The following is a 20,624-nucleotide window of genomic DNA, read 5'->3' on the forward strand; positions in this document are numbered from 1 at the left end:
GACTGCCCACGTGCTATGTCACTGCCTGCCTATGATGCCTGTCATAACAAGACGACACGACGCCATCCTGGAACTTCTGACATCGGAGATCCGTGGGCACCCTCAGGAGGAGACTCGTCTGGACAAGAGGGTGCCGTTCCAGGAGCTGGTACCAGACGTGGAGGTCCCGGAGGAGGTGGCCAGCTGCCGACCGGACATCGTGACGATCGACCGGAGAAACAAGATTGTACGTGTAGTCGACGTCACGGTGCCCTATGAAGACGGTTGGCAGTCGGTGACGACGGCCAGGGAGAAGAAGATGGAGAAGTACGCTCCTGTGGCGCGACTGCTCTCGGCTGGGGGATACCGGACAACCGTAGACGCCTTCGTGGTGGGGTCCCTAGGCACCTGGGATTCCGCCAACTGGACCACCCTCAGCCGCCTAGGAGTTGACCGCCGCAGGGGTGCTGCCCTGGCCAGGCGCTGCGTCTCCGAGGCCATCAAATGGAGCCGGGACATTTACGTGGAGCACGTGACGGGCATCCGGCAGTACGTGGGATCATCATACGTCTCATCATCCGTCCCAATTTTATTTATATATATATATATAATAAATAGTTGTTTAAATTTTAAAACATCAGTTACCAAACAAGAAATAATACAAATAATCTGAAGTATAAAAAATTAAATGTATTGACTGTGAAAGCTGTTATATTTAAACAAATATATATATATATATATACAACCCAAGTATATATACATACATATATATATATATATACATATTAAATTGATACAGCCTACATGTATACAAATAATAGAGAGTCTTACATCTATATAGCTCAAAACTCTATTTTTAATGTCACTTATTCTCCTTCCTGGACCGAGGTACGTACCACGGTTCACACACTCTTTGGGGCATATCTAAGGTGAGAATCGTTGGTCAATAAGATGTCTTTAAACACCCCATGCCGACTGTCAGAGGGGTGACAGGGTTGTGGTGTTCGTGTCACGTGTTGGTGGGGTGAGGGGATATTGTCGTGATGGAGTAGTGGGGCTAGCAGCAGTCATTTCAGCAGCAATTAGCTCAGCAAGCAGGTCATCAGGTGCTGAGTTTCACCTCTGCCTTATTCTGGTCTCAATCCGTCTCACCTCAGCATGTAAATACTTTACATCAGCCTCTAGTACCTTGATTGTTATCAAAAGGCCAAGACGCTCCACAGTCAGTACAGCAATCTTGTCTTGGCTCACAGCAATGAGTCTGCCAGTGTCAACATCGCTGCAGGGAGCCTGAAGTAGACGTGCACTCTCCTCCCGGCACTGTGTCAGCTGGGTATTGAGCCTTCGAATCTCACTCTCGTACTGATCCTCCAGTTCACAAGACTCCAGAGTCTATCCCTTGTAGTTGTTGTCAAAGTGAGCTGACATGAGATTATCATTAAGTGATTCAACCTCTTTCTTAAGATCCCTGTTATCTTTACAGAGTACATTCAGTGTACTCATCACAGGAGAATTATAGAGTTTGGCTGCCAGATCTATTACATTTTGGTCTATAAAATACAAACTTTCCAGGACATTTAAAAGTTCACTAGATCTAGTAAGAGGCATTCTTTTGTCAATTTTTAACAAATCCTGAAACTACCAACTAACATAATCTAATTGTAAAGTTAGCTTACAATTAAAATAACAGTCAAACATTCATTAAAAAAGGAACAGAAAAAATAAAAAAATAAATTCAAGCGATCAAGACTAGGTGAGAGGAACAAAAAGTAATGTATTGGATAAGTAAATAAGTTCCAATAAATAAAAATATTTATACACAAACACAAATAAATAAATACGTAATAAATAAATAAATTATAAGTCTAAAACTCTGAAGAATAATTTATTCCAACAAAAACTTCAACTACAAGAGTGATAAATCAATAATTAATAATAATTATTTGATAGTACAATAAAATGTTCTTGTAGTTGACAAGACGCAAAAATATTACTCCACCCGCCAGGTTTCGAATTGTGGCCCACTAGACCGAAGACGCAGCCGTCACTAAGCTATCAACTCACGTATTAGACAAAGCGTAAATTCTTGTCTATCAGTTGCCCTTTTCTACACAAAATAAAAGTGGACACTTGTTACACAGTCACAAATCCTTCCTTGTTACATTCAGGTTAGAATGTAAAACAGAACTGTATCTTACTCACGCTTTCGTTTTAAACTTTGATTTTAAAGTATTTTAATTCAGATTTTTAAATATTGTTAACCATTGTAATTTTATGTATTCATTTATTTTTAAATTTATATTTGTTATGATATTGTACACTAGGAAAATATCTGTATACATTCTAATTTCATTAACACCTTATTCATACTAAACAGATTATTTTACTTTTAGTGGAATTGCCCAACTACATTTACTTGGTTCAGTTTTATAATAACTTTATTATTCAACTCACTTAACTGTAATAACAGTTATCATTGTTTCCCCTAAAACTAGCATGACCAACTAAACTGAACTAATGTCAGTTGTCTCATGAGATTAACTACGGACAGTTCAAAACAACTGATGCATGTAGTTACCGTTGTACAAAACATGAAATATATTGATATTTTAACTTTTACATAACTATCATTAAAATAGTATGTCAAATCAAATGGTTCTTACTAAAAGTAATTAAAGAAATTTACTTGTTTCAGTTGAGTATCTTAGAAATACTGACGAAGTCAAATTATTAAATAACTCAAAAATTAATAGTGAACCCAGAATTTCAAAGAATTAAGAAAAAATACTAGGGTTTTGCATACATCACCTGCTAAAGAATCAGCTGAGCTAGAACTTGACTCCCCACCAAAACCTTCAGGAGATTTCCGTCGTTTCTTCTTTAATGTTGTCAGCTTCTCCTCCACATCACTGTCGTCTGATTCATCATTGCACATATCCTCCACTTCTGCATCCATGTCGGCAATGTCCTCTGAACTGAAGGTCATCAATGGGTTGATGGTGTCCATAAATCTGCCAGAAGGGGAGCGCAGGCGGGGTGCAGGTGTACCATGAGGTGGACTGGTACAGTGTGGTGGGGGATGACGGGACCCCGTCTTCTCACAACCAACAGGAAATAACATCTCCTCTACACGTTCCCAGCGTTCTGCGCATGTCCATAGCCAGTCAGGCGTCACTAACCTGACATCTTTCATACGCCGTGCCGCATTCACCTATCAAAGTACAATATTTCAATTAACCTTACAAAATACAATGTAAGGTTAACCTATTATTCTAATAGAAAATGTTTTAATGGCATATCATGAAGCTTTATTAACAACAGAAGGTAATATGTTATCCTATCCTTTCTTGAAACATTTCTTATAGATTTGAAGCTCTCTCTCTTACGGCCTGATTGGAATACCTTTTAGCTTTTTACCTATTTAATCACTAACCTATAGTAGTGCATTTTATTTTACAGTTTATAAAACATATTTTTAACTTGAGCATTGTAATCTGGCATGAATAAAATTTTGTCATAATTTCAACTATGAACAAAAAATGAAGTAAGTAATTTTACATATTGAGATTTACTATCACTTCAGATTTACTAAATCAACTTAATACTTTAAATAGTAAATCCAAATGAATAATATAAGTGATTGTTTGGATACACTTAAACATGGTATAGGGCAAGAGTAGAGTGCTGATTAGTTAGACAAATGGGTGACTATTATAGCAATGTCATATTATAAAGACTTAGATTGTAAATAACCATAGAGTTTCAGATAGGGAGGGAGGTTGTATGTAACACAAATGAAATCCTTAACATGTTATTTAAACTAAAAAAGTTTCACTTTAAATTAAAAAATCTCTCCCTTATTTGACCTCCATAAAAAAATAACATGTTATAAAAGAAATATCAAGAATCCCTCTTCCAATATATGGAACAGCATTACAGTATTTGAAAAGAAAACAACCTACATCAGGTGAAAACTTCATAAACTTCTGCTGGATGACACCAGAGCACTAACAGGAATTATCTTAACTCCAGAAGACCAGGCTAATAGATCACCCCATGTAATCTGTTAACACGTTAGCTGCCGGCGGCATATTTTCAAATTTTCGGCGTAATGCCAAATTTAACTGTTAGTTATTTTTAGATATTTTTACTTTAGTTGTGTTCATTATACACTATGACAATAAAATATACTTTAAAACTGTTAAAATAAATCGTTTAAAATTCTGGACCGATCGGGTCGGCATCAATATTTTTTAACGAATATTGATTGAAAAACAAACTTGCCGACCCAATCGGTCGCCCGTGTATACTGGCGTATATTTCGTTTGAGAGGTTGGTAGCACGTCAACTATTCTTACGCAACGACTCTCGAGTATCCCGCCAGCTGTTTCGCGCCTTTTAGCCAAACGTGAGTTTGTTTTCTTGTTTCTATTGTCAGTTTGGCGCTTTTTCGCAGTCTACTTCGAGCTGTTATTCTTTCTGCTGAAGTTTGATTAGTTAATCATGAGTGACGATCTAGACAGTGATGACATATTACGAGCAATCGAATTTGTGAATACATATTAAGTGAATTTGACCCAAATATGGATGGTGTAAGTGATGATGGTTGGGGCAGTAATGTAAATAGTGAGATGGATGATACGGACAAAGACCCCGACTTCCTCCCTAGTGATGACTCAGTGCCAGGCAGTGAATCCGATGACAATGAAGTTGGTATTATAGAGAGTATGGATTGTTCAGATGAAATTATTGATTCTGTTATTGAAGATGTAATTGTATCGAGTGAAAGTGAAAATGTAAATATTGAAAATGTCGAAAGAGAAGTTGTAAATATTGAAGGTATAGATAGAGAAGATTTCACTGTTAATTTAGGAGAAAAATTTAAAAGTTTGAAAACAAAGAAGGAAAGGTTGCAAATGACAAAAGATGAACTTGAAAAATGGCAGCTGTTTGAAGGTAAACAGAAACACATTGTTTTTGACGAAACATCAAACTTTGCTTTTGGCCTGCCCCAAAATGCGAAACCAGAATAATATTTTTATGAATACTTATCTGATGATCTGATACAAATGATGGTAGACGAAACTAATCGGAATGCTGCTCAGGTGTTAAGTACACTGAGATTGAATCGTAGTAGCAGACTCCGCAAGTGGCGGCCTACTAATCCGAATGAAATGAAAAAATTTCTTGGCCTTTTATTATGGATGGGGCTAGTGCCAATGCCACGGCTGACTGACTACTGGTCGAAAAACTTGCTGTATAATAATTCTGTTGCTGGTAAAGTAATGAGCAGAAACCGCTTTCAATTGCTTTTAAGATTCTGGCATTCTAATGATAACTTGAACATAAGACAAGATGACCGTCTATACAAAAAACCACAAGAGAGTGCAGTTGAGGGAGGAGCCTATTTTGCCCGTGACCTTGGAGCGGCCAACGAGAACTGAGCGACGTTGCCAAACTTGTTCCCCGCTGTAACCACAAGCCGCGCGAGTCCAGCGTTCTTAAAATACTTAACCGTTACGCTCGAAAGAAATGTTAGAGCTGTCTTGAATTAATTAACTACGTATTACAAAATGTAATTTTAAGGTCATTTTAAAAAAAAGTACATTTCTGTAGCTTATTTCCATGTTGAGTTAAATGGATTGAAATAAATTATTGTATTATATTACTCATATACGAAGATCGTAGGATTAAAATCTTTAGCCGAAATATAAATTAAAAAGAAAACATAAAAAATACCGCAAAAAAACGTTAATTTCCCGTATTTAACAGTTAGATAATGCCATTATCACTGATATATAATAAGGCATTACATGTTTGCATAGTATAATCATGTTATGTTAAATGGATTTTCAATTTGGTAAGAAAGTTATCAAATACAACTGAAATATAATATATTTCATATTTATTTAAAATGTATAATATATTCATAAAGAACATATTATGTTCTTTTCCATAAATATACTTATTCAGTACATAACGGTGGGAATTGTTGCCGCAACGGTTTTGTTACGCACTTCGGTTCTCATAAATTTATAACCATTTGAAAGCATTTTTCCAACCTGCCTATTAATAGTCTTGAATCTGTGTTATGTAAAATTGTTTTCACACGTGGGTGATTTAAATATTTAAATTGGCCATAGTGGAAAAATCATTCAGCACAAGTATTTTTTATAATATGAATGCACTTTCTTATAAAATTCTAAAGTAAGTTTTAAAATAGTAGGCCCTAAAAGTTATTTAGTGAAAAATTTGGTTATTTCATAATTTAAAAATATAATTGTTCGATCATTTTAAAATTGATTGTATTGTTAAATTTTTTAAATTATTTTTAATCAAGCAACACGTCATGCAGTGTCCAATATAAGCAACATGTATACTAAGTTTGTGTGTGTTTAGTAATCGTTTAAAATCACTGAAAAGATTGTTGTATCGTATGGAAATAAGCAAGTACTTTACTCTGACTAACTGACGGGACGATTTGTTTGTTTTAATCGATAGTTAGTTTGTAATAACATTAATAAACTATACAAGTAATTTAAATATAATATAGCAAACTGTCAACGCATTTTAAATATTGTTTTTCAATTATACTGATAAGTTTTAAATGTTCAGTATCAGTGTTAGTTGTGATAGCGCGCAGCAGTTTATCAGCCACAATGCGCCAGCCGTGCCGGGCGGCAGCGGCAGTTGTGTGGCAACGTCGCGCAGGCCAGTCCATTCTATTGGTCGCCGCCAACTGCACTCTCTGGTGGTTCCTTGTATAGGTAAAATATCTCCACTTATTGATCGTCTAAACGACTCTTTCAAGATGAAGAAAACTCCCGGTGAAGATGTAGTGATTGACGAAAGCATGATCCCGTTCAGAGGAAGACTTCTTTTTCGCCAGTACCTACCCAATAAATTAACCCACAAGTACGGGATTAAGGTATTCAAAATATGTGACACTACTTACAAGATGAAAGTTGTACAAGGCTACACATACAAGATGAAAGTTTATATGGGCGCCGGGACAGGAACTGAAGATAACCTGACATTAGCGGCATCAGTGGTCATGGATCTCATGAGAGATTATCTAGATAAAGGGCATACCCTGTATGTCGATAATTTTTACACCTCTGTCGATCTTGCCCACATGCTTTTAGCAAGGAACACTCACCTCGTCGGAAGTGTAATCAGCAACAGGTCCTGGTTCCCTCACAAAAAAACCATTCCTGGTAATTCTGATGACCAGTTGAATCTGAAGAAGGGTCAAATGAGCTGTCTTGAACACCCAAGTGGTATTGTTTACACCAAATGGTTTGATAAAAGAGAGGTGAAAATGACGTCGACCAAACATCCTGTTGATTATGTTGACACTGGGAAAAAAACCAGACAGGGCGAACCCATTCTCAAACCTCTTGTGGTCGTCGAATACAACAAGGCGAAGATGGGAATTGATGTTTCTGACCAGATGTCATCGTATAGCACAGCCATCAGAAAATCTATGCGATGGTATCATAAAGTCGCAGAAGAGTTCCTGCTGGGTACAGCGGTCGTCAATGCCTGGCTCGCCTACAAGGATGCTGTGGGGGTCAACTCTCAAAGTAAAAACAAACATCTCTACTCCATTACGACCTTCAGGGAGAAAATTGTGTATGCACTTCTAGGGTTGCAAAATGGACAACTCGAGCCAGTCAAACAAGTTGGACATCACCACTTATCCGAAACAGTAATATTTGTAGGCGAGGGGAAGAACAAGAGGAGAGCCCGGAAAAACTGCAAAGTTTGTTATGCCAGAGCTTCACGAACTGGAGACCGAAAAGCAACCAAGAATCTCAAGAAGATTACTACATTTTGTGAAAAATGTCCTGCAAAACCATTTCTTTGTAAAGAGTGTTTTAAGAACTTACATAAATAGGAAGGATCTTTGTGAAAGTAGCTTTTAACGTATAACATGTAACATTAAAAAAATATTCTGACACATATACAGTTTTATATTTATTATGTTCCGCAAAAAATATTACAATTGGGTTCAAATTTTATTGATATTTCAGCAAAATAACAGTGTACAACCTAAAAGATTAAATGTGCTGACCCGATCGGTTGGCAAAATATCGTCTATTATCCGACAGTATTTATGTAGAATACAAATTTTTTATTTACAAAACTAATATTCTATAACATTTATACTATTGTTTTCTTATAGTATGACTCTTAAAATAGTCGCTAACGACCACTGATAAACGTCACAGATCGATTTACTAAAGTCCTGTAAAATCCCGCCACCGACCCGATCGGGTCGGCCGATGTTTCTGCCGCGACAAACTGTGCCGACCCGATCGGGTCGGCGTGGCAGCTAACATGTTAAAGCATTCTACACACTTGACAGAGAATAATCTGAATAATTGTTTTGATACAATAACATTGTATTATAACATATTATGTAATGGATATCACTACATTTCCTTAATAAAATGTAAATAAAGATTGAGTGACTGATACTTTAGTAGTTCCAGTACAAATAGCTAAAAGGTGAGGGCTTTAGTTTGTCAGATCCTTAGACATCTCAGCTCCCAGACTACATGCTATGTTGTACACTCTACTCTGCTCTAGGCTCTGGTTTGTCGGCATTAGACCACTTTACATAAAATATACATAACATAATAATATATCTTACATACCTTAGCAGTCCCAGTACGAACCGCTACAAGGTGAGTGCAGTCCTTTGTTAAGTCCTTAGAAACCTCAGCTCCCAGACTACGGGCTATGTTGTATGCTCTACTTTGCTCCAAGCTCTGGTTTGTGGGCACTAAACCACTAAATACCAGTTTGGTACCAGCCAATACTTCACCCCTCACTGCTGGAATCACTTTCTTCATGTCTCTATCTCCATCACGTTTGCCGTCATGGATGTCATAAAAGAAACTGTGAATTTTGCTAAGAATCTCCTCCAAGTACATGAGATAGTCATCGGACTCTTCAATTTCAATCACGTCATTCACTAGTTTCGCTTGTTCTACCAATTTTATTTCACCATTTTTACCTCCCTTCGCCTGATTTTCTTTTTCTTCACTGCTTGATATTGTCGGTTTATTTTCACTTTCTTCTTTATCCGCATCTTTATCCTTTTCATTTTTTACACTGTTTTCTTCACCAGCATTTTCCTTGTTGTCATCCATAGCCATTGCAGAATCTTCCTCAGCAACACTACAAGTACTTACTGTATTCCCATTTACTGATACATCAACTCCAGATTTCAATTCAGGTGATTTTATTTCCACTTCCTGTACTTTATTGGTTTTTTCAGCAGCTTGATTTTGACTTCCACTTTTCGAAGCCAATTCTCCTTCTTCCAATTCACTTTCACTGGAGTCTTCTTTTTTCTTTTTCTTTATTTTCTCTTTATCAGGGTCTGGCTCCTTAGGCCTAATCGACGTACCTGTAAAACAAATTATACTAAGTAAATTTACTCTTAAGTTGTTCAATTGTAAGAAACTTTAAGATATCGAAAAAAAAAATGTTCAATATTAATTTTAATACAGTACTAATTATTATCAGTAGGCATACTGGAATAATTTTACAGATCTATATAAAGTTCTTCACCGTTAGAAAGTAAAACTGGTTGTAAATAGTAATAAGAACAAATGCACTTATCACCTTAGTATTAGTATTTCTATTTCAGTGACCAAATCTGTATTTAAGCATGTGTTGTTCTGTGCTTACAAATGCACTTATCACCTTAGTATAGTATTTGTATTTCAGTGACCAGATCTGAATTTTAGCATGTGCTGTTCTGTGCTTACAAATGCACTTATCACCTTAGTATAGTATTTGTATTTCAGTGACCAGATCTGTATTTAAGCAGTGTTGTTCTGTGCTTACAAATGCACTTATCACCTAGTATTTGTATTTCAGTGACCAGATCTGAATTTTAGCATGTGCTGTTCTGTGCTTACAAATGCACTTATCACCTTAGTATTAGTATTTCTATTTCAGTGACCAGATCCGTATTTAAGCATGTGCTGTTCTGTGCCTACACACAGGGCAGCATGATTTGGGGGTGGAAAAAAGAATCTGCTGCAGTTACATCAAGAAAGAGACAGTCACAGCAGAGAACCAGTGCCTGTCTATCAATTATAACAAGACTTGACAAAAATACTTGTATAGATGATGTTTAAGGGACAAAGGTTCTTCTTAATTACAACACAAAACTTAAACCTCTTCCAAAAAATAAAACACAGACACAAAACTTCAGCAACAAATTCTACATTAAGCGTCTACCAAAATACTCAAAAAAACTGCAACAAATAAGTTAGATGAACTTGCTCTTCTATGTGAATAGCTAAAACCAGACATCTTCATAGTTTTACAAACAAAACCATTACATTTTTCAAAATAAACTCTGATCTGGAACAATCTTTTCAGCATCTATTTTACAAGGGGGATGAATGAACAGTTTTGATTCAAAACCGAATTAAGTTTGAGACACTGAGGAATTAGATTTTGAGATGGCTTGAGTTGAAGTCTGTGTGAGTTCTCTCGGGAGAATTGTCGTAGTTGGTTTGTAAAAATCACCAAATAGCCAATTTGGTGTTTTTTGAGAGGCTTGAGCAGCTTAAACTATCTCCTTCACAATTTTAAATATTTTGTTCTAATGGGGGACATCAATATTAATGTTTTAAACATGAATGATAAGCAAACTCAACAACTTAGAGATTTGCTCAAATCTTTTAGTTTCAGCTAGTTTGTGAGCTTACCGACTCGTGTAACAGCAACATCGAGTACTGCCTGCCATTGATAATGTTGTACTCAAAACGTACTCAATAGTTCTGTGTCAGTGCTGAACACTGCTATATCCAACCAATACGCACAGGAGGATGTGATCCATGGATGTTCAGTGAGCCAATAATCTCACAACATTGTTTTAAACAAAACTGTCCACCTCCATAGTATAAATATTTTAAATAAATGTCTGGAAAATGAAAATTGGTTTTTCTTAAACTCTTTACTTCTGTGAACACAATATTCAACTCCATCAACAGTTGTTTCATGTTCCTCTTAAATGTTTACTGTTCCCTTAAAAAATAAAAACAAAAAATAAAATTAAGAAGAATTCTTGGATAATACCTGAAATTCTGAGTTCAAGAAGTAAACTAAAATTCTATAACGAAACATTCAGGAACACTAATGATTATAAATTCAAAGCTTTCTATAGAAATTACAACAAAATTATGAAAAAGTAGTAACTGATGCAAAATCATATGAAATAAACAATAGATAAAAATAGTAATCACACTTTTCTAAAAAAGCCTGGAAGATTACAAAAAATTCAACAAATAAAGCATTTTTTAAATCCATTCAGTTTGATTCTGATGGAAAAAATTAATTGATCCAAAAGTAATAGCTTTGCAATTTTTCTCCTCAGTACCTAGTTTTTTTAATGCTGACTATAAATTGCAACTGGAAGCAATCGCCACACATACCCCTGCTTCATCTATGATTCTGGGCTAAAATCAGAATCAGATTTTATTCACCATTAAATAATATCTCTATTACAATAGATTTCGTCATTGGTACATAAAAGTACTAAAACTAGGTTAAAATATCTAAACAATCAGAATTTAAAAATTCATCAGTAGTGTAAAAGGCTTTAGAAATAAGCCACTTAGAAATAGTAATTTTGAACTTATTAATAGACTGATTCCTAACTAACATTGGTAACTTGTTAAACATTTTAAACTGTTGGTAGCTAAAGCTCTTATGGCTTTTTTTAAGTCTTATTCTAGGCAAGACCAAGTTAGACTTATACCTAGTGTCATATTCATTTATTGAACTCTGACTGTCAAATGTATTTATATTTTCTCTAATATGAATTAAATTGTTATAAATATATAGAGGAGCAAGGGTCATAATATTCAAGTTTGTGAAACAGGCCCGACAGGAATCATTATAACCAAGTCCAGCTATAATTCTTACTGCATTTTTCTGCCATAGAAAGACTTATTTTTCAGAACTTGAATTACCCCATAGTCTTATTCCATAATTCAAATGAGTATAAAAAAGGCCAAAATATGGCTCTGTATGTAAGAACAAAATGGAACGTATTGTACGAATTATTTCAGCTATAACTTCCAATGACATAAATGGTATATCAATTTGACTTATAAAACAATGTTATCAACACATTTTAAGTCTATTGACAAAAATCATACAAGTTTCTTTCGAAACTGGCACCTTTCCATCCACATTCCAATTGGAAAAAGTGGTGCCCATTTCAAAAAGAGGTGATCCAAAGATAGCTGGTAACTATCAACCAATTTCAATTTTAGCTGCTTCTGGTAAAATTTTTGAAAAACTGTTCCTGGACCAACTTCTTAATTTTTTCAAAAACAAAAAGTTTTGTCTGATCAACAATTTTGTTTCAGATCAAGAAAATCAACTGTTAAAGCAATCACACAACTTGTAGATTGTAGAATGCTTTCAGACTAATCAAAGGACACAGTCTCTTTCTTGATCTCTTAAAAGCATTTGATACTGTTAATCATGGTTACTGCTACACAAGCTGGAAGGCTGTGGTGTACAGGTGATAGCACATCAATGGCTCCACTCATACTTCAGCAGCAGAAGTCAATATATTCAGGTCCAGAATGCAGTATCAAGTAGTATTATAGTATCCCAAGGAGTCCCACAGGGATCTATCTTGGGTCCTGTCCTTTTATTGATTTATGTGAATAATATCCACGTGTCAGCCTCATATGGGAAAATATACCCAGCTTGTATATTTTAAAGACTATTTTACTAACGATGTGTATATAGACACAGGGCAGTGATATACAAAGATATGAGACAAGCGCTTTCGAACCAGACAGCATAGAACAGCAGCGTTTGAACGCCTCCCTTCTCAAGCTGGGATCAAACTCATTAACAATCTCTCTGAAACTCTAAATTTAGAAACCAATTCAAAAAAATTTAAAACCCCATTAAAACACTACTTGATGTCTTGTGGTTTTTACTCAGTTAGTGAGTTCATGAAGCACATTCTGATAAATATTTGAAAAATGCTTCATAACAAGCAATTAAATACTGCTGTAGGTCCAAAGTTTCCACGAGTAATGCAGTCCAGGGCACAAGTGGGTCGCACACAATTATGGCAACATCGCCCTCGGCAGTCTGGCGGTTAGCATGCATAGGCACCAATAAATTAACAAAATTTATTCAATAAAACCAGTATTAAAACTAAAGTTTTGAATAGTAGTTTACAAAATTACACACCAAAGATAATAACTTTAAAAGCTCAGTAGCATCACCAATCCCGAGTTTTTTTTTAACCACCCAGCCAAGAATAAAAGTTAAGATGGTAATTTGATAACAACTTTTATTCATATAACATTCTAAAATTAAATACTAAAACAAATTATAAATCTATCTTTTATAAAAAACTGGTCTCAACCAGATAGTATGTTTCGTTACGCATAATAGAAAAAAATAAACAAGCTATTCTTAAATGTTACTCTAATACTAATTAGATCGTGGTTATATTCAAATTTGGGTAATGTGATTACTTTTTTTATCTGGGAATAGTAGAACGGTAGGCAGCGTGGTAGCAGATTCCCTCTAGAACAGTATGTGTTGATAAATTAAAAAATGTATGTACATTATAGTGCGCTGCCATCATCCAGACTAACTTATAGCATGATTCATGAGTAATATAACATTACATATTAGTTATGTTTATGCTTTGAAAATATTTTATAATAAATATGAATTAATTATTATTAAATTTTGCCACCTCTCCCTCCCCTGTGCGTGAGCACAGAACAGCACGTGCTTAAATGCGGATCTGGTCACTGAAATAGAAATACTAATACTAAGGTGATAAGTGTATTTGTTCTTATTACTATTTACAACCAGTTTTACTTTCTGACAATGAAGAACCTCATCTAGGTTCGTAAAATTAATCCAGTATTACTACTGACAATAACCTAATTTGATTTTCTTAATGATATTGTAGAACAAAACACTATCAAAAACCTGCATTTGGATTGTACCAGCTCTGATACTTAATTGGTCTCTTCTGATAATAATTTATTTTTCGATTTTAACTTAGATTTGCATTTTGTAACTTATAACAAGGTAAAAAAGGAAATAAAAATAATTTTAGTAAAAATATAAAATGTGTAAAGCCAAAAACATTTGCAAACCTCATAAAATATGAATCTAAAACTAAAAATGAATCCATTTAAAACTGATACATAATACTACAATGACATTCTTTAACTGCTACACCAGGACTTGATCCTAATCAATCTAAAAGTTGCCGCACAGCTCAGCTGTGCCGCACTGTCTGCCACTATAAATAACTCAGGCTGACACAGGTTGTTACTTACTAAGGTTTTTTTGCTGCACATATTTGGTTAAAATATGTGCAGTATATCTTGAGTAAAATCAAGAATAATACATTAATGTTATTTCAACAGATTCATTACATTCTTAATGGAATTATGAAACCCACCTTGAGCAAACTGTGAGAAATCAAAACCTTCTTTCTCATCGTTTTCATCCTTGGCAAGGCCGGGTGGGGCGTTAATGTCTCCTGTGTGCTGGAAGAAGTGGTAGGGCTTAACGTGTATCAGGTTCGGAGCAAAGTTCCAGACATCTTCTCTGTCATCTATTATACAAACCATCTCATCTCCACAAGGAAATAAGGCCCTACCAACATAAAAAAAACAGACCTACAGATTATTTTATTTTAAGAATAAACTTCTCTTAACCCTTTGAATGTCAAAAGCTCACACAAATTAACTCAATATAAATGCGCTTGATTGTTATAAGTTGCATCATGTGACCCACTATACTTTTGCAAGAATTACAAAAGTTGTGTACCTTTAAGAATAATATATTTATAGTCCTATAAAGGAATTGCATTGCTGAATATCTGATTTGTATGTACATGTATATATGATTCGTGATAGAGTAAATAACATTTTTTTATCACTTTAAACATTATTTGGGAACAAGCAAAGAAGTAAAACCAATCTACATATTAATTGGGTTTTGTATATTTTATTTTATCTGTGTTTGATAAATTGGGAGAGGAAGGTGACTTCCAGTGACTTCAAAGAGAGCTGCACATGTCTTCACTTGTGTATATTGTAATGCAGTAGTTTTACATGAGTACCACATTTTAGTGTACACAGTATTTCTCTATAATCCGTCAGCAGCAGTCAGAGCTATTTCAAGCAGTTATTTGATTCACTAAATAGAGAACAAATCATTCTGTCTTTATTAATACGATTTGTTTGTTTTATTCAGCTGGTTCTTTAACAAAACAGATGAATGGCTGAGCATTAGCAAAGCCTATCACTCGAGGAGCTGAATTTCATTTATGTCCGTCTATTTGTCTGTTTGTCTAACCTATAGCCTTGAAATTTTACATGAAGCTACATTTCTATACAGGGTGATTGATTTAAGTGTTCCAGCCATTTCACTTGAAAACTACAGGAGATATTGTAAGTTAAATAGACACTTCCCTGGGAATTTTATTACAAGCAATATTATGGTTTTAAAATTTTTGTTATGTCAGTCATTTTCCAAAATGACGGTTAACTCAAACATTTTCAATACAAACATCACTTTTAGTGTTGATTTCAAGTATAAAATGCAATTTTAAGACATTTTTATTCTTGTGTTCTTGTTCTTGTATTCAGTGGTTTTTAAATTTTATTGAATTGGACAATTTTTAAATGGGACTGTCAACAACAACATTTTGAACAAATTACTGAAATAAAAGTTTTAAACCACTAAAAATTGTTTATAATAAAATATCTAGGGAAGTGTTTATTTAACTTTTTATTATATCTAGTAGTTTTCAAGCAAAATGGCTGACCCATTAATATCAATCACCCTGTATAGATATCACTGAATTCGATGAAGTCACTTCATAGGATTTGGCTGAGCATTAGCGAACATTTTAAAACTAATTTATGTCTAACAATGATAGGAATAAGAAGATAGCAGAATCAATAAATTTGTAAGCAAACTGACTACAATCATATGTGATTTTAAAATATGACATTAACACATGTAGCCTAAGTATTCCACCACATACAGCATCATCTTTTGGTAAGTACACTTTTATTATTTTAACATTGTTATGAAACCCAACTTAATGAAAAAAATTATACCATGTGGCAAGATATTTCAAGAAAGATTTCATCTGAAACATGAAACATGACAAAAATCTGTACAAACTTATTAATCATTAGACAGACAAAATGTTTCTTTTGCCTTCCAAGGGGATGTAAACATTCCTTTTCTGCATGATCTTGATAATAAAATGAGCTATAGAATTGAAAATTTCACAAAACCTCAGCGAAGGCTATTACATGACACATATTGTACTCCTACCTTGTACTATAACACAGTGAGTGAACTAGTGATACAGAGACAAAGATTAAAAAAGATTACCTTCATAAAACGAAAAAGGTTACTTACAAAATAAACGCCTTCAATAACTCTACAAATATCAATAGCATCTTCAATAAATTATATCCTTCAGAAGCAAGTCATCATCAATTAAGTTTCCATGCTCCATGATTCACACCACAATCCCATTACATAAACACGATCATAATAGGTGAGTCATATTACAAAATACTAATTCACAATACAAAATGTATTACACTAAATAAACACTGAAATATTACAACAAAACAGATTGCTTGGCAGCAAATTGGCAAGAAAACAAACCAGCTGAACCAAGAAAATCAAATGACTTGCTTTTTTGCTCATATATCTTAGACATAAACAGCTCATGACAACTACAGTGAAAAAATTAAAAGGCTGAACCCTTTGGAACAGGAAATTGCTTCTAGCGACCAGAAACATTACATAACTAAGGCATCTATTACATAAAATATGTAGAATTGCTGACAACGATCCAGCACTTTGAGACTAAACAGCTGAGTCGCTTTCAGTGAAGCTGTAGCAATAAAAGGGTTAACCATTTGTTTAGAATAAATAAATTTCAAAACACACTGAGTACAACCAAAGTGTGTAACCAAACCGTTGAGGTAACAAATCCCCACCTTTATGTACTGAAGTATATCTTTGAAAAGGAATGTAGTTCTCAGATGTATTTGATAAAGTTCTTACCAAATTTAATGTTTATTGAACATAACATGATTCTACTACAGTAGAACCCCTCATATCCGGCCTCGGTTTTACCGCACCTCGGTTTATCCGGCCACTTCCCGGAAGCCAATATCGAAATTTATTTACCACGGCTTGCAGTCGCGCGCAGTTGCACGCACTAGTCTCCCACGACTCGTGCGTTATTTTGGTGTATCTATTTGTTTACATTTTCCTGTGTTGTCCTCAGTTCAGCTAGTAGGTTTAACCTCTAAACAGTTCGTTGATTATTTCCAGTGCGGTTACTACAGTACAGTACAATTGTTTTGTTTCGTCAAGTGTTGTGTACTGTAGGTTGGTTTATCCGGCCGAATCGTTATCCGGCCAGAGGCTCGGTCCCTTGGTGGCCGGATATGAGGGGTTCTACTGTATGCAAATTATATTAATTCCTTTATTATATATATGTATATATATATATATATATATATATATATATATATATATATATATGTATCAAAGATACTTGTATTTTCTAACTATTAAAAATATGGGAAATTAATGTTTATGTGTTATTTATATGAATTTTTAATTTATATTAAAAACTAAGTTACTACAAAAGTTTTAAGTTACATGTTAAAGGCTAATACAAAACAATATTTCCTTTCATCCCATTTATCTCAACACGTAAATAAGCCACTGAGTAGTAATTTTTTTTACTAACTTCAAATGTAAATTTTACATTTTTACTGCTCCAAGGTCACATGACAAATAGACTCCTCCCTCAACTGCACTTTCTGATGAACCCTACTGCAGTTTTATTTAACTGAGTGTGGTGTCTAATGATTGGAAAGCTTTTGAGGAAGAACAGTAAAAGAAGTAAAGATAGTTCCATTAGACACCTGATGAAGGCGGCACCTGCTTTGTAAGTGTACAGTATTTTTTATGTTTTAAAATATTTACACCAAATAATTCTAAAAAGATAAAAAAATGTAGATGAAGTATAATCTTAGTAAGAAATAGTACCTAGCCTAGTGTTTATTTTTTAACTCAAGATAACTTACTTTAAATTGGCCATCTTTGAGTTAGGGTTGAAGCATTCATCACGTGAGAGTATCCTGTGTGAAAAGAACTTGCCATCAGGATCTAAGAAGTGAGCGATCATGTGAGCATAGTTGCGTGCGCCGAACGTACATATATGCAGCTCGTACTGGCGACTCACTTTGGACAGGAACTGTTGAGTACCAGGCCGAAGCCTTGTGTGGTACCAGGGTGACCTTGGACCGTACAGCTGAAAATGGTACACGTCCTGCCAAATCAAGGAAAAGAATCATTATTGAGCTCCTTGCAAAAGATCCAAATACAAGATTAATAATACACAGGGTAGGAAACGTTTTTAACAGTTTTTATATGATTCAGATCACTATCTCTTCATAAGAGTGATATGTTAGATAATATCTTCAATATGCAATAATACCCATCATACCATAAACTGACAGGCATATCCAAGTGGTATAGAAACGGATCTACTCTTAAAAGTTACAAGTCACAGATTAGAGTGAACTAATAATACTTGCTGGCATTGACTGGTACAAACATGACCTACATTCACAGGGAAAAAGTGACAGCTAGGATGAGAATTATAGGTTAACTGTTATACAACACATTAGGCCTACTCAGTCAGAGTAAAAGTTGATAGTGAACTGTTACTACTTGCTAGCTTACCTTTCAAAAATACTGAGAATAATCACACATTGAAATCACATACATTTAGGCATAGGGAAGACAGGCTAATTATGATCAGTTCAAAAACACTCTCTTAGAAAGGAGGGTTGGGTTTGGTGGTATTTATATTTAGCAAACATTCAATAAAATAGTAGAGGAAATGATAATGTGGACTACCTATTTCTGTATTTAGTGACACATCCATGAGAACACAGTACACTGCATGCATTGGTATCACGGATTTATTCAAATTAACCTGTTGACGAGTACAGCAAAACATACCCAAATGAGTGCGCACAGCATTTGCCGTTTGGTCCCGTATGAATCAGAATCAGAAAAATCTTTATTCGATCGTTACACATGGTGTACATGAATGGCGTCACATGATTAAGAAAGTAAATGGTTAAGTTTACTAAATATGATTTACATTAGTATCTAACTAAATATAATACAATGTAATTTTAATGATTGTAAAAACTATTGTGAATTGTATAAAATTCAGAAAAGGAGTACAACGGCATTTCAGTCAGATAGCTTTTAAGTTTACTTTTAAATAATTTATTATTTTCTATTAATTTTATATTGCTTGGCAGCAAATTAAAAAATTTAGCTCCTATGTATATTGGTTTTTTACAGAAAAAGTGTAAGTTATGTTGAGCTACTGCCATATTATTTCTATTTCTTGTATTATAATTATGGGTCTCACCACTCTTGCCTAAGCTATGAGTACGGTTCATCACTGACATTATAGTTTCATATATATATATATATATATATATATATATATATATATATATATATATGCACTGTAAACCGTCATGATACCCAGTTGAGGAAAGTGATCCTTCACACTTTCATTCCATTTAAGTTTTAAAATGACACGAATTGCTTTTTTTTGTATCACTAAAATTGAATTTAAATTTTTTATTGATGTGGATCCATATAATGAGATACCAAATATAAGAGTTAATTTTTGAAACTATTTTTTCTGAATGTTTATTCCATGTCAGCGAACTGTCTAACGTTAAACCCAAAAACTTTACTTCTTCTTCTTTAACTATAGCCACTTCATCTATTTCTATATGAGGATTAATTTTATTTCTGCATTGGTTGGTACCAAATTCCATATAGCTTGTTTTTGTCGGATTTAAAATTAAGTTGTTTTCTTTGAAAAACTGATTTACTTTTGAGACGCTGAGAAAAGCAAACTCCTCTATTTCCTCTTTAGATGAAGCAGTAATTCTTAGAGTGGCATCATCAGCGTATAAGCATAATTTATTTAGCTCTGGAATTCCTTTTAGGTAGCAGAGGAATAGAAGTGGCCCCAAAATGGATCCTTGAGGAACACCATAAGAAGTTTGTTTTAAATTAGAATTATATTTACTAGTTAAATTGTTCTTGTTATTCAGATTATGTATTTCCACAAACTGCTGTCTGTTTTGTATATATGATTTTAGCCAGTTGTACTCCTTCCCATGGATACCAAACTGCGATAACTTAGTTAGTAACTTAGCATGACTAACACTGTCAAATGCTTTATGGAGATCCATAAATACTCCTATTACCTTTTCCACTCTATCCACAGAATCAATCACTGACTCAATGAAATCAGTGGCAGCTGTAACTACAGATTTACTTTTTCTAAACCCATGTTGTATGCTATCAAGTAATTTGTTTCTTTCTAAATAGTCAACCAGCTGGTTAGACATTGCACGTTCATATATTTTGGATATAACTGGGAGCAATGCAAGTGGCCGATAATTTGCTGCATCAAACTGATCGCCTTTTTTAAATAGAGGTTTTATTTTTGT

The 20,624-nt window shown here is 34.4% G+C and overlaps 1 protein-coding gene across 1 annotated transcript in view; it reads right to left on the bottom strand.

Annotated features, from left to right (window-relative positions):
* The window catches only part of LOC124354579 (RNA polymerase II subunit A C-terminal domain phosphatase), a 42,723-nt gene that overhangs the window by 4,366 nt on the left and 17,733 nt on the right, over window positions 1–20,624 (bottom strand). Inside the window, exons 4-7 of the mRNA XM_046805146.1 lie at window positions 18,153–18,397; window positions 14,474–14,670; window positions 8,643–9,400; window positions 2,788–3,190 (exon numbers count right to left, since the gene is read on the bottom strand). Of these exons, the coding sequence (XP_046661102.1) occupies window positions 2,788–3,190; window positions 8,643–9,400; window positions 14,474–14,670; window positions 18,153–18,397 (1,603 nt within the window). The remainder of the gene's footprint in view (window positions 1–2,787; window positions 3,191–8,642; window positions 9,401–14,473; window positions 14,671–18,152; window positions 18,398–20,624) is intronic.

Source organism: Homalodisca vitripennis, chromosome 2, assembly GCF_021130785.1.
Source record: "Homalodisca vitripennis isolate AUS2020 chromosome 2, UT_GWSS_2.1, whole genome shotgun sequence".
Lineage (NCBI taxonomy): Eukaryota > Metazoa > Arthropoda > Insecta > Hemiptera > Cicadellidae > Homalodisca > Homalodisca vitripennis.